Genomic DNA, 25,645 nt, shown 5'->3' with positions numbered 1-25,645 from the left:
AACAATTAAAATTTTTTAGCTTATATAAGTAATTTCTTTTTTTTTTTTTTTTTGAATTCAATCAGACTAAGATGAGAATTAAAGTAGAACATTGGACATAGAATACATCCCTCTTTTTAGCCCTCAACTTAATTTTAGAAAAGTGATTAACATGTACAATTAATTTGAATTATGACTTGAAATTTAACATTTGGCAAAATAAGAATATTTCTTGTCAATTTTTGCAATGGATTCAATGGTGGTGTTAAAAGATATTTTATTTTTATCGAAACAAAATTTAAAAATGTTTTGTCTAGTCCTGGTATATGTTTCAACTTATACACTAAACTGATAAATGATTGACACATATTTATTAATTTTAATATATATATATATATTGTCAATATCTTATTTACTATATAGTATATACATTAGATCTAAATAAGAATTTTACCAAACTTTCTCATTGTTTAACTAATTGTAATAATGCTCATGAAGTTCTCCATTAGTTAAGAGAATTAGGCACAATTTTGGCAAGAGAATTAGGCACCCAAATAGCAATGGCCAATAGGGTTCGGTCTCCAACAGAACCACTAGCACTGTACAAAAGAAAATGCAGAGCAAAACACGGGTATGGTCCTCAACCTCAAAGCAAAGCAATTAAACATGGCATTGTGGAAATATATCGTTGGATGCACGTACGGACAAAGGAAATATAGTAAATTAAAGGGTCCATGTTCTTTGGTAGGCGAATGTATTGGATGCTAAAGAAGTAAGTGAAAACAAAAAATAAAATGAATGCAGAAGATGACAAAGGCCTTGTTTGGTATTTATCAGATTCTTATCCCATTGCTAGTGGAGATCATAGGCGGTGCTTTTGCTATCTCTTCTCCCTTTATTTCAATAATAAACTAAAATCCTCATTTGAGTATTTAATATTTCATGCATTCTTCATGAATTTATATTAATATTAATAGTATTAGGTGCTTCCAGTTAGTCGGTAAAATGATCCATATAATTTGAGATATCTTATTTAATTATCGATTCTTTCTGTCTTATTCTTACAGAGTTTAGATTAAAGAAAATTTCCAAAGTCTTTCATTATCAAAGTATCCCTTTTAAAGACAAGTTAGACTTCATATCTTTCAATCCTGTATTATCTTCAGTGTCCCCTCCAAACGCTAGCCTTAGCCAGTGTCTAATGGGTGCTTGTTGGTACTTCCTAGCTAGCCTCAAATTTAAACCATGGAAGTTGATACAAGTTGTGCCTGTGGTGGAGAAAGTCTTAGACTGTGTCTCTCTACCATATGTGGCCATTATGTAATCAAGTCTATGTTAAGGGTAAAAAGTTAATGGATCAAAAACATTCTTGATAGCAATTGGACCAACACATGGAAAAAAAGAAAAAGAAAACTATTGAAGGTGATTGATTGCTTTCATAAATATTAATTAGAAAAAGCAAGAGCTAATGAAACTTACTTATACTTAGTAACCATATGCCATTATACTCCTAATCAGGAAAAATATTCCATAATTAAATTGCACAATATTAATTTAGCTAATGTACAAAACAAAGGATGCTTTATTGATTGTGATTAACTCATTTATGTATATATCTCAATGTCCGCATTGCATGTGAGACCATGAAATAGTTAAACTACTCCAGCCTTCTGTCGAAAAAGAAGAACAAGTATATGCTTTGTCAGCAGAGCATATCAAGTTACAAGAAGTAAAAAAAAAAAAAAAGATAATCCTAAGCTAAAAAACCTTGTAATGAAATTAAAAAATGGGCTTTCATATTTAGCTTTAATTTTCAAGTTGCAACTGTCTGCCTCTGTCTTAGTGCTTTATATTGATGCAACTGTATCAGTTAACAGTTAGGTAGATACCTGCATGAGTAAGCAAGACTTTTGGTTGAAGACAGGAGATAAATTGATGGTTAAGTGGAATCTTTATGTGACTTTACCAAAGTGTCTTATGGGGCAGGTCACTTTGCCGTTGTTGCAAGAAAGAAATCCTTCTCTATATATGCAAGGGGGTGGTGGGGGCTGCAAGTTAAAAAGAGGGAGGAGCCAAAACAAATTTTGAAAGTTAAGAGGGACTAATGTAAAAGATATTTAATATATATATATATATATATATATATATATACTGGAACCTCCATGTATTTTATTATCAACTTGATGAATTAATTTCAAGATATAAGGCTTTCCTATTATAACAGGCTGCTCAAAGGGATCCCCCTGTTCTTCCATCAAATATTTTATTTTTTTCCGGATATTCGGGTTCAAATACCCACGGATTTGCTGTTTGCTTACTGGCTTCATATAATTCAGATCCGTAGGTCTTAAAGTAACTGGTTTGTCGGAAATATACGTACCTATATTTTTCCACCGCGGCGTGCATCTTGTATCATTGCCCGTCGTCCCGCTTCTATTTATCTAGATGTAATCCGAGCGGGTTCAAGTGCCTGAAGAGCATATTTGCCGAAACAAATACGATTACCTCGAAAAACTATTCCTTTCATTCTTCCTCTATGTTGTTTACGGAATCAAATTCTTTGAAATTTACATAGAATTTTTTTAAAAAAGATTAGGATTTGGAGAGACTAAAAAAATATATACAAGATCGAGTTAACTCTTAATATCTTTATTAGTAAATGAGTTTGCTGAAGATGATTCTTTTTCAAGTGAAATTATAAGGAAAGTAATTTATTAAAAAAAAAAGGAAAAATATAATATGATCTATTTTCTAATTAAAAATAAAAAAATAAAATTAGTAAAATATCACTAAGTTAGTAAAAAACTGACTTAATACTTTAATAATTATAATAATAACTCAACTCAATCTTACTTATAGAAAAATAAACTGAATGGTGTTTCAATTTATGAAAATTAAAAAAAAAAAAGCATATGCCAGTTAATATAAATACAAAATATTTTTTTATTATAACAAATAACTTATTTTTAACTTATATCCTGTCAAAGAAATGGTGATCTTTCTAGTTACTATCATTAATTTTAATCATTATAATATCAAACTATTCTTGTTAAAATTTATGGAAATGTCATGATTTTAAAGTATAAATTGTGAATATTAATTACTAAAAGATATATTTAACAACTAATATTAAACTAATAACTAAAAAGAATAAATATAATAATTTAAGACCGATCAAGAAAAGCTATCCTTTTAGAGACAGATAAAATAATATAATTTTTCAAAATAGTTAGCATTTTCCGGAAATAAATTGCAAAAGAAGAATAAATAAAATCAGGTAGTTGCAGGAACAGTTAGTTTCTTTTGAGGAGTTCGAGAATTAGTGACAGAATCCAATAAAATACCAAAGTGCCAATCACAAGTTCCAACCTGCAACTCAGTGATTGCCACATGCTTTACGTAACCTAATATGCTTTTATTCCATTCCCTTTTAAGGCTGTAGCTTAAAAGAAAAAAGAAATAAAAATATATTATTATTCGGTAATTAAATTCTTAAATATTACTAATAATTTTAACTATAATCTAAAATTTTAAAAATAAAAAAAATTACAGTTTTGGAGTTAATTCGATTTATTCTAAGAATAACTTTTTTAATATTTAAAACTAACTAAGCCTTATTATTATTACACAGTAAATAATTAGAGTTTAAAATATAATTATTTTATTTTTATTTAAATTTTATAATTAAACTATTTTAAAATTTTGTTATTATTTTCATTAAAAATTTAATTTTTGTGTACCTTCTACCTTAAAAAAATTCGAAAAGTTTGTCATAGATAGGGGCCTAACCTTGAAAGTAGGAATTATATGGGGAACTTACTCGAGCTAGGAGTAGTTTTTTTTCTTATATTGCTTTTTCATATATTAAAAATTAACTATAATAAATTTAATACATAACATAATGATGTAATAAATGGTGGAGTTGAGAAAATATATAGTATAAAATGAAATTAATTGTATTTAATAAAGAATATTAATATATTATTTAATATCTTTTTCAAAAATTAGGATTATTACTTAATTAAAAAAAATAACATATTAAATAATGTATTAACTATATTAAAATATTATCAATATAATAATTCAATAAACATAAACATGCTTATAATTTGTGTCAATTAACATATGTTAAGGATTTTTTATGTTTTAACTTCTCTATATAAATAAATATATTTATTCAACTAAGCAACATTTAGAAAGTTTTCCCATAGCATAACTTTGCCATAATGTCGCCTTTGCTGTACTTGCAAGGAAGAAATAATTTGAAACTGCTTTTAGAGAACACATTTACTAATAATAACTTTAAATCTTACTTTGAAGAAATAAAAAACCTTTGTCTTGGAATATGTCCATCTTCTGCTTAAAATACTACAATTTTCAATGGCATTAAGAGCTCAAGCCTACCTTTATTCCTTTTTTCTGATTTACAACCAAATAAGGGTTTAGTTTTGTCAGTACACTGAACTGAAAAGGGAATTAAATTTGGTTTATCAATAAAAATACTTAATTAACATAATACAAAAATTTGGCTAAATTTCAATACAATTCAGCAAAGGTGACCTCATTGAAAAAAAAATAAAAATAAAAATAAAATAAAACAAAATCTAAATAGTTAAAGTGAAAGAAAAGATGTACTTGTAGAATGGGCTACAATACAAGAAAACAAAATAACAAATCCCGCTCGATTGAGAAACACTACTACACTTCTCCAACCACAACCACACATGCATGTTAAGGTTTCAAAAAGATGCTCATCAATTTTGTTTTCACACTTTGTTGAATTGCCATCTCCAAAGTTTAATATCGTTAAAGCTCCACTGGAACTCAGCATGCACTTCATAACTTAACCCAGCTTCCAAACAACAAAGCAGAAGTTGTGCTATCACAAACAAAAAAGAAGGGCTTAAAAAGCAACTTTGCAGAGGCCTGACAGGGAAATGCCAATGCATCACATAGATCCGCCAACACCATTGGCATCCTGCTTCTCCAACTGTTTATTTCCGAATACAAATCCTATAGCATTAAATCTATAATATCATCAAGTCCTAGTAAAAAATAAATGCCCCACATCAGCATAAGCACATCCTCGCCTATCAAACAGGTTTCCCAAATAACTCCTCAGCTGCTATTAGGTTTCAACATCCAATCAATCTAAAAACTAGCTGAACAATCAGAGTTGATTTTAAAACACATACTGACACCATTCAATCTATCATCCATCAGTAGTATCTCCGAGGAGGGAAGCGATCCATCATCCTTCCAGATGGACACTCAACTGCTCGATGTCCTCGTCCTCCGCAGTTGTGACAAATCATTAATGGGCCCATGCAATCCCTGCTCATGTGTCCATACTGATGGCAGTTCCTGCACACGATGTCTTGGTAACCGCTGCTGCGACGATCTCCAAATATATTGGCTTTTGGGCAATGTCTAGCCACATGCCCAGCCACGTTGCACATGTTGCAAATAGGATCATTTTGACATTCACGTGCCAGGTGACCTGTCTTCCTACAGTTGTTACAGGCCTTGTCGTTCGTACAATCTGCTGCAATGTGACCCTGCTTATAGCAGTTGTTGCACAACCTCAAGTCCCCAGGCGGCAGTGGTTGAGCAGTGCACTCTTTGGCACGATGTCCAGCCTTGCCACAGGTGTGGCAGATGCCCTCATTTGGACAATGGCTGGCCATGTGCCCAGGCTCTCGACAGTTCCAACACAATGATTTCGTGGTGCACTCTGAAGCAATATGCCTGCCATATAACATTGGACTTGGTCAGTTTCAATGAAAACAGAAAAGGAGTATGCCAATACCTGGGATATGTTTATGCTGCATGATCAACCATAAATTAAAGCAGTAAATCAGCCCTTCAACAATTCAAAGGTGTATGAATCTTTAAAATTGCAAGAACAATAGATATTGTTGACATCCTTGATAGATATCAGGCACAGCTGATGCACAAGTAAACATACTTATTTAATCATCATACAAGTAGATATTTGTACCATTCCCTCTCTGAAATTCATTATAAAAAAACTAAATACCTTTAAATTCAACAATCTCTGGCATTAAACACTGATTTAATCAACATATTAGCTAGCATTATGGCCTACTTAAATAAGCGACACTACTTCAACACACTTGCTAAGGCTACTACATTCAAAAAATTCTTAATCAAAATGCTAATAAGCTCGGACCAAGTAACTGCAATATAACAGGTTTATTCGCTTGGGATTCAATTACGAAATGCCAAGACAGAATATAAAAACTAATATGCATTATTTATTTCTCATAATATCACAAAGCAAAACCATTTTAGGAATAAAAGAAATTGAACTTCCTACTCCTTACATATTGTCCTTAGCAGCTATTAAGCGAACTCCCTTAACATAAACCCATACTGCCTTCTAAGAGTGTATGTGTGTGTGTATATTCTCTCCTAGTACTAATAACGAACTTGTTGAGACACTTTATCCACCTACAATACAAACAATGTGCTCATAAGCTACCCACTCTTTATATGGCTACTTTAACTGGTTCTTCAATTAATTACTTCTAACTTTTTTTTACTTTGTTTAATTGATTTGCTATTTGGTTATAAGTAAGAAGTAAAATAATTTATTGCTCTAAGAGATAACATTGTCCAGTATTTTCATGTATATGTTTCTAAGATGCTGGCTCCATATCAACCAATATTGGTGGAAGCAGGGGCCTCTCTAAATCCGCTGATGATTAATTTGAGGTAGTTGGTGGAGGCATGTGTTATCAATTGTTCTAAGTTTGCCTTTCCTTTTTTAGCCTTGTGATTAACAGTCATATTGGCATTCAAAGAGTGCCAATTTTTTCCTCTCCATACATAAGCAGAGTTAAATTTCAAAAACCAACACACAGATCCACATTTGGTGAAATACAAAGGTCTATTCAGCGAATAGCAAAGCTGTGATTATTATGCAAGTGGGGGCGTAAGGTACATGCTACAAATTACATGAGAGCAGACTCAAGTTCCATACCCGGGAAGGCCACAATTATGACATATTGCAACATTTGGGCACTCTCTGGCAAAATGTCCAGGCCGTTTGCAGTTTTTGCACAGATTGTTTTGGCTGGTAAGAAGAAGGCAGACTCAGCATTAAGCATAAATCAATTACCAAAGCAAGCAGAGGCTGCAGGCCATATCCCATTCATAAATAAAACCAAATCTTTACCCACATTCCAAAAGTAGGACACACATGTTCCACAACTGTTTTCTAGAAAACAAATACTCAACAAAATTTTTATGACACTAAAATCCATTCCTGGAATTACTCTGTCTGTGCTGATTGTCATATTATGGGCCAATGTTAATAGTTCTACAAAATTGCCCAGCTTAGAAATAGCATGTTATTATCCAGATTCATACATCAAAAAGAAAGAAACATGGAGAGATCCCCGATTACAGATGTCAGGAAATCTTTACTCAATATGAAGATGACCATTATCAAACACAATGAAAATCACTTAATGATTATTTTCTTTACTCCGTTGGCCACTTGCAAAGCATAGAAGAAAAGAAAAATATACTAAGTGATCAAAAATCATAAAACCTGAAACCCCGACGTGACTCTCGTCTGTAAGGTGCACCACGGTAGGAAAAGCGATCAGAACGGATCTTACGGTCCATTGGGCTATGGCTCCTGCTCCTGCTTCTGCTCCTGCTCTGGCTCCTGCTGTCTGAACTCATAATCGAAATTACTCCTATTAACAACTACCTCCACTGAGCAGCAAAAACACTACACCACCACAACCAACACCCACAACAGCACTGCCTCCTGCCTGTGCACATTACAACCACACACTCATGATCATCCATTAGCTCAAAACCTAAACCCTTACCATCCTCCAAAACAAAAACACCAATCCCAATTGTAAACAATATTAAAATTTCTTAGTCCATCCAAGATCAGTTACATCATTGATATGAACTCAACACCAGGAACTTCAATACCCAGTTCCTCAACCACATCCTTAAAATGAAAATCAGGGATCTCTAAACAATCATTTTCTCCAATACAACATCAAGCTTGAAGAGTTATAAATTACTCTCAACACTAACTCCGTCTCCTCAACCAACCAGTCCAATCAGGGCTGCAATAATCAAAAGAGACAAAAGGAAGATAATAGGGTTCATTCAAAAGCAAGTCCAGGGATTATAACAGAACTCAAAATAGTAAGATTCAAAAGAGAGAGAGATTGTGGAAATCCACACAGGAGTCATCAATAATTTGGAAGGACTCAGAGATGCTCAGATGAGAGAGAGGGGGAGAGAGAGGAAGAAATGAAGATAAGGAAACACAATAGCAAGCCACTTATTGCATTACTATAAAAACAAGCCATGCATAGAAGTAGGTCCCGAAGTTCTCCAAAGCTCTTGACTACTGTATGAAAAGAATTACCTTCAGTAATTAGGAATCCATAGGGCGTTTCAAGAAGTTATGGGGATAAAAACCAGAACAAGAGGAATTAATTTTACTAGATTCCAGTTTTACTTCTGCTCGAATAACCAGGAAAGTGGAGATTCCATGCCGAGGAGGAGAGAGAGCAATTAGTGAAGAGGTTTGGAGTTCCTATGAAGACTGGAACTTTTAAATAAGACTGAACTATTATAACATGCATACTCAAAGTTAAGAGCAAATGTTATCCATCTCCAAAATGTACAACTATGATGGAATTGTGAGAATCTCCCTGCTGCCTCTCCTCTCATATGCATATTTCTCAACGAGAGTAAGCACCTCATTTAACCAATTTTTTCTTAACTCTCTGTTCCATGAAGCAAAAGTACAAATTTATTAATCTTTCCATGTTCCCTATGTATGTGTGTGTGTGTGCTTAAAAAAAAAGTAAAAAAAAAAAGTAAGACTATAGGAATTCAATAGGAAGGTGAGCTCACAGTGAAATAACAAGTTTTCAAAAACGGATCATGGCAAGTGAATTGTTACTAATGTAATTCATAAAAAAGAGAAAGAAGCAACACAACACGAGAAAAATCACCAGACATCCAAAAAAAGAGGCTCGTGGACCATGTAAACCGCGAAAATCAAGCAACAAAACTGCAGGTAATAAACTATCTCCAAAACCACAACAATAATGATTAGCTATTCTTATCTATCAATTCAGATATATAATCTTTGAATAAAAGCGACAAATATACCAATAACACAGTAACTGCAACATGAAATCGTTCAAATTCGACACCAGAACAACAATAAATGAACAAAAGGAAACCCTAATCACCCCAAACGCACATAAAGTAAAACCAAAAAGAAAAGGCGAAGGAACAAACCTAAGGCTACGCAATCGCTAACAATCCAAAAACTGAATCACAGAGAGCTAAAAGCACCAAATTATGATAAAGATGCCGATTGAGGAGGATAATGGCGGAGCAGCCTCCTGAGTCCTGCGCGTTTATTTTCTTTTTTCGAAAGCTCGAAACGGGTTGGTTCAGATTATAGGAAATGTAATCGCACAATTCTGTCTTCATTTTTACGGTCCATGACCCAAAATCTTTCAGCCAACGTTCATGGGCTAAAAGAGCCCGTAACGACACCAGGCTGAAATCCATGGCCGTCTCAAATTATTTATTTCTAATTATTTTTAAAAAATAATCAATTCTAATTAATTCTTATTAAAATCCCAACTTTTTCCCGGAAGAGATCATTATCCGATAAACATTTTTTTGGCTAAAATTCTAAAATGGCACCAAATATCGGTAAAATATTAAAATTCTCTGACTCAAATACTTAAATCTTTTTAGAATAAATGTCTTTTTCAACAAAAAAAGAAACCCGTCTTCTTCTCCAAAATGCAGACCCAGTCAATCTAAAACCACGTTTTTAAATTCAATCACAAATTAAAGCATATATTCTTATGAAGAAACTTCATACACACAAATCAAGCCGCTTTTCTTCGCCCTTCTCATCCCTAACTATTTTATTTATTTGAATTTTATTATCTTTTTAATTGTTGAAAAGATACTGTTATTTCATGCTTCCCAACAGCTGAGAAATAGTAATTTTATTTGAATCCAGTGATAATTTGGACTACAAAGTGAAAAAATGAGCGATTTAATCTTTAATATAAAGTTTAGGAGGTAAATTCCAAAAGAAAATTTACTTTTTATCCATGTAATTTTATTTTATAGAACGCCATATAAACTTTGACCATCCAGGAGACCGCGACGGACAGAGGCGTTGTGAGCAAGCAACCGTACACCTTTATAAACACCAGAACTCGAATCCTTCTTTCTACCTTTTAATAATTCATTTTTAAAACCCCAATTTTCCGCTCTTCTTGCTTCTATACTCTTTTCACATAAAGAACTCTTCTTTGTTAAAAGAAAGAGTAATGAACCAAGTCGCTACTTTCTTTTCTTTGTAGCAATCGCTTTCTTAATTCTTAATTCACTTGTAGAGTCAATTAACTGACTGGAGAGAAAATTAATGGCTCTAACTAAGCGCGCGATTCAGTTAGGGTCTAATTCGTCGTTTTACTTCACTGCGTTTCGATTGATCCATTCATCTTCGAGTTCGAGTTCGAGTTCGAGTTCGATTGCTAATAGATTCGATTATAGACAGATATCGCAGCTCGTTAATCCTAACGGCAAACGGGCATTTCTTGTGGATACATTGGCTTTGGTAATTTAACTTATTGTTTTATGACTTTTTATTCGTGTCTTTTTCTTTATAAAAAATAATTATTATTAATTTTTGGGTAAAGGTGAGGAGCTTAGAAGCGCAAGGGGTGCCCTCGAAGCAAGCGGAGGCGATTACATCTGCGATTACTGAAGTGTTAAATGATAGCTTGGAGAATGTGGCACAGTCTTTTGTTTCCAAGACTGAGATGCAGAAGGTATTGATTTTTTAATCTCTTTTTTTTTTTTCAGGTATAGATTTTATTTTTTACTTGTTTCTCATGGTACTGTTTGGTGTTATTAATATGTTTTTTTTTTTTTGTTTGCAGAGCGAAATGGTTCAAGAATCCAATCTTTCAAAGTTTAAGTCTGAAGTACAGAGTTCTCAGGTATTTCTTTAATTCTTTTATTAGGTTATGTCTGTCTATGATCATTACATATCTAATGTTTGATTATAGTGATATTCTACTTTAGTGTAGACTTAAATCATCTTTCAATATTCTGAAGATGGGTGGTTATGTCTTGGTAACTTTGTTTGAACAGTTGATCTCTTGAAATGTATTGATAGTCTGGGGACTAATTTAGCCTTTTTCTAAGTCAAAGAGTCATCTCTATAGAAAATCTAGAATATAGAATGACTATGACTACTGTTGTAAGTTCTTTCAGAAGCATAAATCTTGGCTGTGAAAAAGTTAGTACATGGAGGATTAGATATAGGAGATGCAGGCGATTTATGTGACATATAGGAAGGAATTTTGGCATTTAAATTTCAGTAAGTTGTACCTTAGAAGTAACTCGTCCGTAGCATTTAAGGTGGACACATTGAAGAGGGAGAGAATATTGGTCCCTACTGCTTGACCTTAGCTGGCTTTGTTTTGATTTCATATATCTGGCATAAGAGTCTTGTCTGGTACTCTTGCATCAGCCTCATCCACCACTGGATTGATTTGGCTTTGGCCTATCGTTGTATTAGTGGTAGACTGGAAAGTTGAAGCCACTTTGCCATGCTTTCTAGATTGGATTGTTAGTATAGTTTGACAACACTTGGAGCTGGGTTGGGGATTGACAATTTTTGAGTGGCGAGCCACATCTTAGGCTAGGAGCTTTTTATCTTTTTGTTGCCCGTTGCTTGTGAGTTTAAATATAAAACAAGGCCTAAATTTTTGTAAGTGAAGGAGTTGCTCGAAGATGTCCAAAGTCCACTTATGTGGAGCTGTACTGAGTTGGTTGATCACCTTCTAATGTTAAATGGTGGTTTTGACTGAACTTATCTGGGTAACTTTCAAATTGAAAGGAGGACTCAGAGTTCAGCCTAAATTGATAGGAAACAATCTATGAGGCATTGAATCCCTTCTATTACTTTAGGGCCACTCCGAGCATTCATGATCATTAGCTACTGTTTTTCCATGTGGACTGGGAACGGTTATAATCATTAAATTAATATTTCCTCTGAAAAAATTTTCACTCTACTTCTGGTCTACAGGATCTTTTGTTTAATTTTCTGGAATTTGTTATTAAGATTTTACATGCATGGTATTCATTAATTCATTATCTGAAACTAACATGCATTTTATCAGAGAATTGATTTATTGATTTGAGGTCTTAATATATTGAAAAAATTGTGGCTCTCTCATGATTCTGTCATTTACTTTTTAACACCTTAAGCCCATTGTCCAAAAGTACTATCTGGAGTTGCTTGTATAGAAGTTGGATATAACAAATATATTAAGCATCTCTTTGTTGCAGTCTTCTATTTAAGATCATAATCTCAAAAGAAGAGGCTTACTTAGAAGAGAAATGTTTATCACTTGTTATTAATTTAATAAAATCGAATGAGAACCATACGATACCATCTTTAGTTGGCTCTGATGCCATTTCTAGTGTCATGGGTCCATTGCCTCACACCTAGTAGACATTCCATGGAATACCTCGCTGCATCTGAGATGTGAGATGTGGATTTTGACAACTACATGAAACTGGTCCTATAGGCTGTTTTGGGTCAGGGATTCACCAAGCTTGCTTGGTTTGTTCTCATAAATTTGTAGGAGTCATGGGATCTTATCTACCATTCAATCTACTTAATTTAGATGATACTGGTAGAATACCCTTTCACATATATGATCGTGACTAATTAACCAGACAGAATTTGCTACTTTCGCTGTGAAGCTTAGCTGAAGGAAACATAATATCAAAGTAGAAAACTCATGTGCTGAATCAAGAACAGGATTGAGTACGACACCTTTCTAGAAGCACCCATCTTTGAGTTTCTGGTTTCTTCCTTGGTCTGTAACTTTCCCAAAAGTGATCCCATTCCTTGAAATGTTAGAGTTGATCTCTGTCTTTCCCTCACTGGCAAACAGCACCTCCCTCTCCCTTTCTCTCTCTCAAGTCACTGCACACATGTGAGACTGTAGGGTAATTCTTATGCAAGATTTGCTAAAAAGTTTGAGGTTAGCTTGTTGCTAGAAATTAAATCAATATTGTATCAATTGTTGAGTAGAAACTTATTTGGTTACAATGTTAAAGAGGTTCCTATAGCAGCATATATTTGGGCAATTTTTTTGAAATTTTTCTGATTATGCCTTTCTTGATTATGTGGTCCTTAATTATTTGAATTATGAGACAGATTCTAGAATAAATAACATCCTGAAGTTGTAGTAACGTTACATTCTGGATTTTATGCTGTTGCATTTGAGGCTGAGGTAGTCCAGTGTGCGCATAATTCTGTTCATTTTCATTTATATTTTCTCATGCATATCCATTTTAGAAAAAAGAGTGTACAACTTCATCACTGTTTTAAATTGTTTCTGCTCCCAGAGTAAGTAATTTTAAAAGCTTCAAATTTGTATCTTATGTATGTGTTCTTAAAATTCTTGATAGTGGATAAGTAGTTGATTTTATAGGGGTATTTACTCGTGTAAATCTTCCTGAAAAATCCTTCATAATGCACAGGAGCATCATTTTTCCATGTTGCAACGGGAGACTGAAAAACTGCGGAGTGACATAGAGAAAATGCGCAGTGAGCTGAGGTCCGTGTTAGCAAGTGGTTTCTAACATCTGCTTGAATGCTTGATGTCCTAATGTTTGTAGCTAAAGACTTTGCTTTTTGAAACAGGTATGAAATTGACAAGGTCACAGCTGGGCAGCGTTTGGATTTAAATCTTGAAAGAGGGTAAGGAAAATCAGATGTATTGGTTAAGTTGCATAATCTGCATAATAAGGTGGTGCTCTGTGGTTCATTGTGTTGATCATCAGCACTAGCATCTTAGTGATAAAATTCAGGACTTAGTGAACTGAAAACTCCTCTATGTTATGCTTCCTGTATAACTCTATTGATATGGTTGTTACGTGCAAGAATTTAAAGACATACATATTTAGAGGTTTGATTATATCTTGTGGATAAATTGGTTGCTTGTTTGCCTAGAAATGCTCTAGTTCTGGATTGCCAACCACATGGGGGTCAGATAAGGTTGGCGGGCAGATAAGGATTGTTTTCTGTCCTATAACTTTATAGTGAGATCTAATACTTTGAGTAGCTTATGCCGTGACTTGTGCGGTAAGTCAGTTATATTGAAATAAACATGATTGCATAGTCGATAGAAGATTGATGTCTTCCTTTTTCCTTTGTTTCTGTCAAATGAAAATTGTAAGTAAATTAAAATAAAATAAAATAAACATTTGTTTCTACTTATGCCACTTTTTAGGCGCTGTTCTGTAAGAAACATTGATTAATTACAGCTTAAGTGTGACTTATGCTATATTGGGTGCAGACGCATACGGGATGAGCTAGCTAATCAGAATGCAGAAACCACCAACCTCACGAACAAGCTTGACCGGGTGAGCTTTGCTATTTCAATTGCCAGATGCTGACTTTTAAGTTTTCTGGAGTAATAGCATGAAAACTTTACCTTCTTTCTTCCACAGGAAATTCATGCTTTAAGAGCCCAGTTGGAAGCGGCAAAATATGATGTCATTAAATACTGCATAGGTACCCTTGTCTCTATATCTGCAGTTGGGCTTGCTGTTCTCCGCATCTTGTTGTAGTTTTTCATTTACTTTAGGTGATTATTGGCACAGTATAAGCCGGAATGCCAATTTCATTCTTTTGTGGCAACTGTTGCCTGATTAAATAAAAAAAAAGCTGTGACATTGTTTGATTGTAAAAAGAGGCAATATTCCCACATGGTTAGATTAGTTAGTTTAACCAGAGAATTAACAAAGTCTGTTTCATGCAACTCTATTCGCATGATTAGGCTTTATGCCGCTGTGGAGAAGCAAAAGTAAATGGTGATGATGATGAGTAAATGTGCTTTAGGGGTATATCTGTGCTTTTCAAAATATAGATGGCATGATGATGATGGGGGATAATGGGATTTTGCCATGTGAATTGACATTTATGGGAGAAGACTGGGATAATTTTTCATAAACCAGAAGATTGATTCGACTTCTTTTTGTAATTGTAACTAGTAATGGAAATGCCAAGTTGTCATTCTTTGATTGCTGCGTAATTGTTCCTCCAGGATTTTCCTATGCGCATTTTTGGCAGATTGTGCAATGTGTTTGGTGTGGCCAATTTTGGCTTGTATTGATGATTCTACGACTCTTTGTTAAGAATGTATCTCTGATTGTTGTTTCCATTTCTTTTCTTTTACTTTGGTGGACTTAACACTTCCACGTATCATCAGTTCTTGACAATTAATATCTCTTCTTCTTTTTCTCTTTTCCCAATTGTTTGGCATATTGAAATGTAAAATAAGTTGGACTGATGGGTAGCTCTCAAAACTGTCTAGTGATGATATCATGCCTAGCTAAGCATTAGCTTATTAATTTAATTACTTGGTTTGACAAGTGTAGGAGGGTATTTGGCTGATAACTATGTGTATGGTGGACCTAACACTTTCATGCAATCAACTAGTAGTTCTCTTTTTGTGGAAAGCAATAACAAATTAAAGAGGAAGAAAGTATGTCATAGTGGCCTTTTATTTATTTATTTAACGATGTGTGATTTGTTTCTTATTATTTTGAGATCCGTGGATTCATTTTTTACTTTTTTTACTTTGCTACTCTTCTGATCGATATCATTAAAATTTTATAGTTTTCTGTTAATGTAATATGAAATCTTTTATAATAAAATTATTTATTAATTAGTTTATTTTTATAATTAATTGTAATGAACTCATGATTAATAATATTAATATTTACTTTTCTAAATTTTGTAAACAATAAGTTTAGATTATTGTTAAAAAATATATATTATTAGGGGTAGCTTATTAGTCAGTTTAATAGTAGATTAAAAATTAATATTTATTAGTTAAATTATATTAAAATAATAATATTAACTAAGAGGGTATTAAAAGGTGAAAAATATGAACTCACAGTCTAAAATGATTATAAAAAAAATTACGTACCTTTAAGTAAAAAAAAAATATGACAACCCCCGGACTTTATGTTGCAATTTTCCTTCTTTTGTTTTTTTTCTCCAATTTCTTTGGCATATTGAAATGCAAAATGAGTTGGATCCATGGTGGGTGGCTCTCAAAACTCTCTTTAACATAAGGAGATCATGCCAAGCTAAGGCTTACTTCGACAGTTACTTCTATTCCATCACTATCACCAACTGTAATTGTATCCTTTAACCTTCTTGATGGTCTCTATTTCTTCAACCTCTGCATTTTGATTATTGTTTTATGTTCTTATCTTTGAACATCAATTTGCATTATCATCTTATCTTTCTCCAACCAAAGAGTTAATTCCAGCAAAGCATGCTTCTCCTTACCAAAAGGGTACTCTCCAAATCTCCAATGCTGCTGTGTAAGGCTTACTTATGTGCTTACACCAAAGATAATTTTGTGAACTTTCTTTTCTATTGTCATTGTCAACAACCTTCAAGCTAGTGTGAAAAAAATAAAGGGGTATTCCACTTGTGAATATGACAGCCAGGGTTTGTGGATTAGTTGATACAGATAAAAACCATTGAAAGAGTTGGATAATCGTCTCCAGTTATTTTATGACAAAATTTATCTTTACACGTACTCATATGAAAATGGCACCAAACAAAATCATGCATCCTTCGGTCATGTAATCAATAACTACTCATGGCAAGTTCTCTATTTGGAGTGGCTATACTTAAATGGCTACAGGATCTAATGACGAGGAAAAAGAAAGAAAAGGATTATCTCGATTAATTTATTGGGTAGATGACGAATCCCTCGAGGATTTTGGTTGCAACTCTAGCACACCAATTTCTTATAAAAAGAAGATTTATTTAGTCCAAATGTATATATGAAATTGTTAAACGATTGGTACATATTTATTAATTTTAAAAAATTTGTGTTTCAATTCAAGAGCGCATAGATTAGATGGTAAGAGTCTCTTTTAATTTAATTAATATCTAAATATCTAGAATTTGAACATTAGATATACAGTTGCATATCGATAAAATAGTGAATATTTTATCACCCGATAATTTCTAGATTAATTTTAGAGTGTAAAAGCTTTTAAATTGAAAACATGACAGCATATTATTTTTTTTATTTGTTGGATCAAAAAGGAAACAAACCACAGAATACAATCTCCAATCCATTGATAGTATTCCGGCTTCAACATTACCTTTTTTTTCTGTATATTCCTCCTAACAGATCATAATAATAAATCCATCCCTATTTACATTCATTCTTTTCACTTCAAAAAGAGCAATTCAATCTATAAGTAGGTACAGCAACAAGTCTAACAGCTCTTGGTGCAGTAAGTCCAAACACATCATTCATATCAAGCTCACTGGCCTTCACTCCTTCATCCAATTCCCACTTAAAACAATGAAGCAAATGAGCTACCGTCAACTCCAATCCATACAACCCTAATTGCATACCCGGACACGACCTCCGACCCGACCCAAATGGTATAAACTCAAAATTACTTCCCTTGAAATCCGGTGCACCATCTTCCAGGAACCTGCTCGGTTTAAACTTATTCGGATCAGCCCATGCACTCGGGTCGCGCCCGATGGCCCATGCATTGATCATGATACGTGATTTTGCTGGGATTTTGTAACCTGCAACAGTGCTGTCCTCAGCAGATTCATGGAGAAGGAGAGGAATGGGAGGGTGGAGGCGTAGAGTTTCTTTCAGGGCGCAATTTAGGTAGGTCAGGTTTTCAAGGTCTGATTCTTGAACTTTTCGGTTAAGGCCAACCACTTCTATTAGCTGTTGCTGCACTTTGTTAAGCTCTTCTGGACTGTTCATTAACTCTGCCATTGCCCATTCTATTGCTGATGCTACAGTTTCAGTTCCACCAAACATCACATCCTGTAAAGATAACATATGTATATTATATTATAATGCTAAGAAATCAAGCTCCTTTTCTTCTTTCCTTTTTTTCCTCAATATGTGTGTATTTAAGAAGCTATGTGACTTGCACGTGTAATCAGATTTTACAGAAAAGGAAAAAAAATTATAAATTGATCTTGACCCTATATATACCTACAGAAGACAAGAGTATTATACCATAATGATAGCTTTGATGTTATCTCTGGTGAGCTTAATGGTAGATTGTGAGTCGTAGATACCATTTTTGGCAACATCTTCTTCGCTGTAAAATGCCATCAGTTCATCTACCATGTCTGTTTCTTCTTCATTTTCATCTTTGGTAATCTTACTGCTGTTCTTCTTCCCCATATGTTCATCAATGACCTTATCAATGAACCCGTCTAGCGATTGTCGTGCCCTGGTTAGCCTCTTATTAAAATCTTGTGCATGCATCCAGCCCATCCTAGGAAAAAAATCTGCAACATTGAAAGCTCCAAAAAGCTTTGAAAATTCTTGCAAGATTTTCATGAATTCATCTTGCCCTTCATCTGAAACTGATCCAAAAGCAGCCCTGTAGGTTATATTCCTAGTTAATGCAAAAACTAGTTCACCAATATTCACCTGCGAACCAGTTTTCTCCATCACTATCCAGACCATGGAATCCACTTCCTCTCGTACGGACGCCCAAGACTCAGCCCTTCTCCGACTAAATAACTTCATCACACAGATTTTACGCATTTGACGCCAAAACGGACCATAGTTTGCAAAGGCCATATCGGCTCGATCATAGGTCAAGTAGGTTATCGCAACGTTTGCTGGCCGGTTGGAGAAGATGCCATCTTGGACTTGAAGGACTTCTCGAGCCATCTCCGGTGTGGACACAGCAACGACATGAAGCCCGCCCATCTGGAGGTGGAACAGCCCACCGTATTGCTTAGCCAAACGAGCTAAGCCGCGGTGAGTCAGTTGGTCCACGATGTTCATATTGCCAAAAATAGGATACCCTTTGGGGCCTGGAGGGTAGGAGAGTTTCCTGCGAGAGCGAAGCAAGAAAATAATGGAAACCAATAAAGAGAGAAGAATGAGTAGCATAGATGAAAATTGAAGAGACTGAAGGTGCAGAAGAGAATCCATGGATGTGTAGAACATGGCGGTGGCTTTGTGGTGAAGTTAATAGGTCATAATTTGTGGTTAGCAAGGTCAATATATATATATATATATATATATAAAAATAAAACAGGTGATGATTGCTAGGCTTAGAAAACAGAAACAGATGAGATTTTTTTCTATAAACAATAGTTCAGATTTGGGATGATTTTGGTCAATTTTAAGCAGGTAACAGAGAAGTGTGAATGGATGACAGTCGCATAACCATTTTTAGTAACTCCAAATTACCAAGAATTAATGCTCTTATTTACTTTCTATTCATATTCCTATGTTTCTATAACACAGGGAATATTTTAGATTTCTAACTATTTTAAGGAAAAAGAAAAAAGAAAATAAACTTATCCATATCAGGTCCAAGGAATTTTTTAATTTTTCTTCTTAAAAGAAATTCTCATTCTATTTATAGGAGTATTTCTTACCACATCAGATTATTTTAGAGACACACTTTCCATACTGATTTAGTATAACTATGCTAAATGCTGATTGAATTTTAGTGGGTAAAAAATTAAATTAAATTACCTTCCTTATCAATTGGATTAATGAAATTTAACAGATTATTAGTATTTTAGAATTTTACAGTTTATATTGAAATAAAATAAATGAGACTAATTCTATGGTCCATTAAAGAAAATTGGCACATGTTAATATGAATAGGTCAAATACAAAACGAAACACTTTTAGATTAGGGTAACATTTTGAAAGCCTGTTCAAGTTATATTAGGGTGATATATAGAAAATAATGAAATGCATATACATTCAAAATAATAATCATAGAATATAGAATAATTGACGAAAACCATATTGGCAACTTTTTCATTTACAGTATGTTTTTGTACTCAGTTTAAGGGCAACTCTTCGTCTTTTTTCCATAACTTATAGCATTTGGTTAGTGTTTTTCTTTTTCTTTCGGCTGTCTTGTTCTTGGTGGAAGTGCATGGCCCTTTATGGGGCTGATAGTAAATATGCTTTCAAATTTAGGTATGGATCACATCTATTAGCCTCGTTTTTTACTTGAACCCGAAGAATTCACTTCGATTGATTAAGGCCCTTAAGGGCGCACATTATAAGATGGAGCCCGATTCATATAGTTTTATAAATCCGAACAGTGTCATTTTATTTATAAAAAAAATTATTTTAGTGTCTGACATGCGCGTCAACGATGAATAGTTGTAGTATAACTTCAGTTTGATATTATTTTTTTTGTTTATCAACTGTGTAAGGATAATTTATATTATGTCTATATCATATAAATTTATTTGAATTAATTTGTATATATGATTTTCATCAATAATGAATATCTATCGACAAACTAATAAACATTATGCCAATAAATAATAAATATTTATATCAATCATAAAAAAATTTCAATATGCATCACAAAAATAATAAAAGCTTTCATAAATAATCAATATTTTTATTTGAAAATATTGAATGAACATTATATATATAGACAATGAATATTGCAGTGCTAGATAATGAACATTAATATTAATATTGATAAATAATATATTAAACAAAATTAACATAAATATTAACCATAATGAATATTAAATTCATAGTTAATGAATATTTAAATACAAAAATAATTAATTATTATAGAATATTACATATAAATGGATATTATATATATATAGAGAGAGAGAAAATGAACATTTAGTACATGTAAATGAATAAAAAAATATTAATATGTATCTAGTCTAATAAAAAATTTTGACACGTGTTATTATATTCTAACACATGATTTTTAATGTTGGTACGTGTACTTATTATTGACACGTAAAATTTAAGTTTATGTATAATTCTGTAATTTTTATATTAATTTATTTATAATTTTTATATTAATAAAATCTTAAAATATAAAAAAAACTAACAATGACATTAAAAATATTTATTTCATTATTATTTTTATATTTTTTAATTAATTATAAAATTTAAAAAATCTATTTAGTTTAATATATAAATTTAATTTATATTATTATTTATAATCAAAATAATTACGACGGTCATATAACAAGCGGGTAAGAGACACAATTTATTCAAAAATATTATTTTTAATATAATGTTAATTTTAAATTCAATTTATTATAATCTTAAAAAATAAAAATCTAATTGTAAAAATGAACACATGTTAAAATAAAATTTTTTAAGATATTGACAATAAAATAATTACAATAGTCATATAATACGTAAATAAACGACTCATTTTTAAATATATAAAAAATTAATTCAATATATAATTTTTAATATAATATAAATTTTTATAAATATAAATTTTATTATAATTTAAAAAATTAAAAGGGATGAGAATACGAGAAGAAAAGTTTTAGCATTTTATAATTTAAAAGAAGTGTAACTGCCTCCCCTATACGTATATAAAGACTCTAGTTCATATAAATTTATGGACCGTATATTTATATGGGCTTTAGAAGGCTAGGGTCGTTCGTTCCCATGAGAACTGATGAATAAGCTGTTGCATTGCATTCTACCTCTACAAATAATACGAAACCCTTTTGACTGATCAAAAGATGCATCAAAACATAAGAGCCAGAGACATCTATGGAAAGATGGACCCAGAAATTAGATATATATATATATATATATATATATATATATATATATATATATATAATCTTCTCTAACGAGTGGCAAAAGAACTATTGAAAAAGTCAGATCAGATACATTCTCATTGTGCCATCTGTGCTTTCCTGCTGAGAGTATATATTGCCAGGATGAGAAGGAATATGGTTAAAAGCCATATCATTTCTGGCCTTCCAGATTGCCCACATCTTACATACTTTTCACTTCTATTTAAGGTCCAACAATATATGTGCTCCTGACATTAGTATCAGAGCTTTCAATTGATTCTTGCCCTCTTTATGCTTCAGTGCCTAAAGTTACTGATAACTAATTTTGAAGTGCTACAGAAGGTTAGCTTAAGGTTGCTATATAACTTAAACCAGCATTCATTTATTATGAAATTACTAATTTAAAGTACCCTAATCTTGAAATTTCCTTTTATGATAAGACCAAAACGGTGCAAATTAAGAAGAGTGGGCAGCCTCATAAAGAAAAAAAAAAGGGGACCAGGCCAGCCTCCATTAATATGTAGTTCAATCAATGCAACATAGCAATCACTAGGAAACCTTTAGTATAAAGTTTTTGAGAAACTATATATTATATATGGAAGTGGTCTCGACCCTTGACTTTTAGTGCTTCTTTAGTCATTACAATAGGATTAGAGAGCAGCAGCAGCAGCCACTATGCAACTTGTGATTCACCCACTTGGCTTCCCACACCATTTGTTTTTTTTCCATTTTTACATAAAATCTTTGGTGCTCTCAAATCAAACCCACTCATATTCTTTTTTTATATTACCCAAATTCAATGCCATATTCATGCACATAATTAGAATGTCAAATCCACTATATATAATAGCCAGTTTGGTATTGGTTACTTTCATTCCATTTCATTTCTTTTTTTTTTAATAAAAAATTATCATTTTGTTAACTGTTTCTTGAAATTCAATTTTGAAAAAAAATAGAATAAAAAACTAAAATTTCAAAAATATAGAATAAAAATTAAAATTAATATTTTAAAAACAGATGCCACAACAATATCAAAATGGCTCTATAAAACCTATTGACCTTTTCAAAATAAAATATCCTTTCTTGATATTTTCATCTGGCTACTAACACTGCTCAATGAGATAATGACTCTTATTTGTAACTATATATTTGGGCTTGAAAAAGATTTATTTTTATATTTCCAAAAATTAAAAAATCAACTAATTTTGGTTTTTTAAGTGAAAAAATAAGGATATTTTATTTAACAGAATACTTAAATAAAACTATCAATAAAAAGAAAATTCAGGAAAAACAGCAACATAACATTGCAATTTTAAGTCAATTCTCTAAAGATTTGTCATAGTATTTATAAGAATTTTGCTATGAAAAGTTCAAACCTAATCAAAATTAAATATATACAAATAGAAACTTCCATTGGTCATAACCAAAAATGACTTTCATTTAGACCATAATAATTTTAAACTTATGAAAATTCCAATTAATTTACCAAATAAGCATTTTGTCAAAAAAAAAAAAGATTTGCCAAATAATAAATAACAAAATAATTAGAATTTAAACCAATTAGCTTCTATATGTAAATTTTTTTCCCTCTTCACTAATTAGACCTACAAATTAAAATGTAAAACCAAAAAATAAACCTAAATAACATTAAGTTAAATTAGAAAAAAAAAAAAAGAGTTAAAATAAAAGACTAGAAATAGAACCTCCCTATAATAAGAACACTACTTCCCTGCCTGCCTATAATCCGTTACAAAAGCCTGCGTACTGCAAACCCGACTGTAGACCAAATAAACCGGAGGTTTGATTTACCGGTTCGCATAAACCTACTCGTGAACCTAAAGATCTTCAAAAACTAGGAACCATCTGGCTCAACCCAGATGCCGGTCCAGATAACTCCTTCTTCTTCCTAATCTCTAACACTTTCCTATGACTATTCGAGTGAATATCGCCTGAAAAGGTTGGGCTACAAGCCGGTCTATACTCTGGAAAAAGCCGGCCGGACTTATAACGAACCCCACAAGCGTTACAAAGAGTTTTAGCTCCGAGAGGACCGGTTCTCCACTGTGGAGTTTTTTGAACCTGGCAATGACTGCACCTCCTCTGGAACTGGGTCAAACCTGTGGCTCCGCCAGTTTGAGCCGCTGGTTTTCTCTTTGCTTTTTTCGCTGGCGGTTCGCAAAAACTGGGTAACGAGTCAATTGTTTGAACCGTAACAAAGCAAGGCGTTGAAGCGGACGATGATATTGGAGAAGAAGAACAATAAGAAGATGAGGATGATGATGAGTCTGTAAGCAGGGACTCAACGGACCATGTCCGGCCGGTGGGCCTGGTTCGTTTTGATCTAGGCTTGGCTGGAATTTTGACCGGAAAAAGACATGAAGGTTTGGTTAAAGCAACCGGTTTGGGGTGTTCTGGTTGAAACCGGTTCCTCGTATGGTGATCTTCTGAATTCAAAGGGTACAAAAGAGAGAACTCTGGTGAAGAATCATCAACAAATTGAGAAACCCATTCAAGTTCAGCCAAATCCTCAATCTACAAAAACAAAAACATGGGTCTTCACTACAGTTAACTCAAAACAAAGAAAAAACCATTTAGAGCTGAAGATTTTTCAAGAACTTACAGGCACTGCAAGTTCGCTGGTGAGAAAAGATTCATCAAAAGTACTAGAATTAGAGTTATTATCATCATCTACACCACTACGGTCTTGAGAGGAAACAGAAAGAGAATCTTTCTCTTCTTCTTCTTCTTCATCATCATCGTCATCTTCCTCCTCTTCTACTGCATCTATCATGTGCTGTTGCTGCTGCTGCTGCTCTTGAACATTATTATTAAAAGCAGCAGTGCTGCCGCTGTCTTTGAATTCTCCACCATTAGAGAAGTCAAAGAAACAATCAACGGAGAAGTCTTCAACAACAGTGTTATTCGAATTACTGAACATATCATCAAAGAAAAATTGTTGGGTGGTCGTCGTGGTTGATGATTTCATCATATCACTTCGTAAACTCGACTTCAGGGCTCTTGCTGCCATGCAGTACTCCATGGTTTTCTATATTTCAAGAACAAGAAACCAAACAGGTTTAACATAACAGTTATACATACACAATAGAATCAGAATTGTTTCGTTTAATTTTAATTAGAGTTCCTTTTTCCGAAATGTTTTAAAAGGATGTTAAAAGGGCTGATTAAAAAATTACCTGATAAAAATGGAAATTGAAGAAGAAGAAGAGAGATAGGTGTAAAGTTAGTTGAGGCACTGAAATGAAGGCTGGTTCGTGGGCGAAACTGGTGCGGAGTTGATGGCTTATCTTGATCTTTCTCTATATTTATTTCTTCTTTTTTTAATGTATATAAATAGTAGTAATATGGAAAGAGAGAAAGAGAAAAAGAAGCATTCGGTCAAGGTAGGAGCTGACTATTCTAATGGTACTCAAGATTTGGCCTGTTATGGACCGAATCCACAGTTTCCACATACAAATTTCAGTAAATTCCTTCATCATCATGCCATGGCCATTTTGGGATCCAACTACCCAAATTTAATAATTTTTAGTTCTTACTATTTATTTACTACAACTATCTTTTTTCTTTTATTATTTATTTAATTACGGGTGCATGCCATCCATCTATTTACCCTCTTTTAATGTTATTATATCTAACTCATCTCTCAACTCCTAATAAATATATATATATATATATATATATATATATATATGATAAATAGTTAATTTTTACGTTATGCCTTAGACATGGTTTTCAATTAAAGATAAAAAAAAAAAATTCTTATTTTTTAATTTAGTAAAAAGTTGAATCTTAACTCTCATCTCATCATTAAATTAAAATATGTTTGAATATTACAACTTTTTAAAAAACATGGGCTGGAAATTGCCATCCTTGTAAATGGCGCCACCATTATTCAAAAATAAAAAACCAACTTACCTCCAAATCCAATCC

The 25,645-nt window shown here is 32.8% G+C and overlaps 4 protein-coding genes across 5 annotated transcripts; 1 reads left to right on the top strand and 3 right to left on the bottom strand.

Moving 5' to 3' along the window:
• Positions 1–4,572: 4,572 nt before the first annotated feature.
• Positions 4,573–9,535, bottom strand: LOC8284366 (zinc finger protein GIS2). Of its 2 annotated transcripts, none has more exons than XM_002512943.4 (4): positions 9,295–9,535; positions 7,559–8,099; positions 6,986–7,078; positions 4,573–5,727 (listed from the first exon to the last, which is right to left on the bottom strand). In XM_002512943.4, exons 2-4 carry the CDS (start codon positions 7,693–7,695, stop codon positions 5,199–5,201), a joined length of 759 nt encoding a protein of 252 aa, XP_002512989.1. In that variant the 5' UTR covers positions 7,696–8,099; positions 9,295–9,535; the 3' UTR covers positions 4,573–5,198. The 2 variants fall into 2 exon arrangements, with proteins under 2 accessions (XP_002512989.1, XP_015570859.1); XM_015715373.3 differs by having other exon boundaries at positions 7,559–7,787; positions 9,295–9,534.
• A 638-nt stretch (positions 9,536–10,173) lies between these two features.
• LOC8284365 (protein FMP32, mitochondrial) lies at positions 10,174–15,149 on the top strand. The gene is made up of 7 exons (XM_002512942.4): positions 10,174–10,645; positions 10,728–10,859; positions 10,971–11,030; positions 13,594–13,670; positions 13,757–13,813; positions 14,412–14,478; positions 14,566–15,149. Exons 1-7 carry the CDS (start codon positions 10,451–10,453, stop codon positions 14,683–14,685), a joined length of 708 nt encoding a protein of 235 aa, XP_002512988.2. The 5' UTR covers positions 10,174–10,450; the 3' UTR covers positions 14,686–15,149.
• A 2,042-nt stretch (positions 15,150–17,191) lies between these two features.
• On the bottom strand, positions 17,192–19,132 carry LOC8284363 (cytochrome P450 84A1). The gene is made up of 2 exons (XM_002512940.4): positions 18,144–19,132; positions 17,192–17,945 (listed from the first exon to the last, which is right to left on the bottom strand). Exons 1-2 carry the CDS (start codon positions 19,092–19,094, stop codon positions 17,325–17,327), a joined length of 1,572 nt encoding a protein of 523 aa, XP_002512986.4. The 5' UTR covers positions 19,095–19,132; the 3' UTR covers positions 17,192–17,324.
• A 4,184-nt stretch (positions 19,133–23,316) lies between these two features.
• On the bottom strand, positions 23,317–25,117 carry LOC8284362 (GATA transcription factor 5). Its single transcript, XM_002512939.4, has 3 exons — positions 24,892–25,117; positions 24,318–24,743; positions 23,317–24,229 (listed from the first exon to the last, which is right to left on the bottom strand). Exons 2-3 carry the CDS (start codon positions 24,735–24,737, stop codon positions 23,543–23,545), a joined length of 1,107 nt encoding a protein of 368 aa, XP_002512985.1. The 5' UTR covers positions 24,738–24,743; positions 24,892–25,117; the 3' UTR covers positions 23,317–23,542.
• Positions 25,118–25,645: the final 528 nt, after the last annotated feature.

This window comes from Ricinus communis, chromosome 8 (assembly GCF_019578655.1).
Source record: "Ricinus communis isolate WT05 ecotype wild-type chromosome 8, ASM1957865v1, whole genome shotgun sequence".
Taxonomy (NCBI): Eukaryota; Viridiplantae; Streptophyta; class Magnoliopsida; order Malpighiales; family Euphorbiaceae; genus Ricinus; species Ricinus communis.
The sequence above is the reverse complement of the archived record's forward strand: the minus strand, read 5'-3'. Positions and strand labels throughout refer to the sequence as shown.

Bases quoted from the DNA above. Each gene is read 5' to 3' on its own strand.
- LOC8284363 (XM_002512940.4), bottom strand. From the start codon at position 19,094: ATGTTCTACACATCCATGGATTCTCTTCTGCACCTTCAGTCTCTTCAA. The intron at 17,946-18,143 runs GTATAATACTCT...TTATCTTTACAG, and splicing joins ACATCAAAGCTATCATTATG to GATGTGATGTTTGGTGGAAC.
- LOC8284366 (XM_002512943.4), bottom strand. From the start codon at position 7,695: ATGAGTTCAGACAGCAGGAGCCAGAGCAGGAGCAGAAGCAGGAGCAGG. The intron at 7,079-7,558 runs GTTTTATGATTT...TCTTCTTACCAG, and splicing joins GAGTCACGTCGGGGTTTCAG to CCAAAACAATCTGTGCAAAA. The intron at 5,728-6,985 runs GTATGGAACTTG...GTTATATGGCAG, and splicing joins CATAATTGTGGCCTTCCCGG to GCATATTGCTTCAGAGTGCA.
- LOC8284365 (XM_002512942.4), top strand. From the start codon at position 10,451: ATGGCTCTAACTAAGCGCGCGATTCAGTTAGGGTCTAATTCGTCGTTT. The intron at 10,860-10,970 runs GTATTGATTTTT...TTTTGTTTGCAG, and splicing joins CCAAGACTGAGATGCAGAAG to AGCGAAATGGTTCAAGAATC. The intron at 13,671-13,756 runs GTCCGTGTTAGC...TTTTTGAAACAG, and splicing joins AAAATGCGCAGTGAGCTGAG to GTATGAAATTGACAAGGTCA.
- LOC8284362 (XM_002512939.4), bottom strand. From the start codon at position 24,737: ATGGAGTACTGCATGGCAGCAAGAGCCCTGAAGTCGAGTTTACGAAGT. The intron at 24,230-24,317 runs GTAAGTTCTTGA...TTGTTTTTGTAG, and splicing joins CCAGCGAACTTGCAGTGCCT to ATTGAGGATTTGGCTGAACT.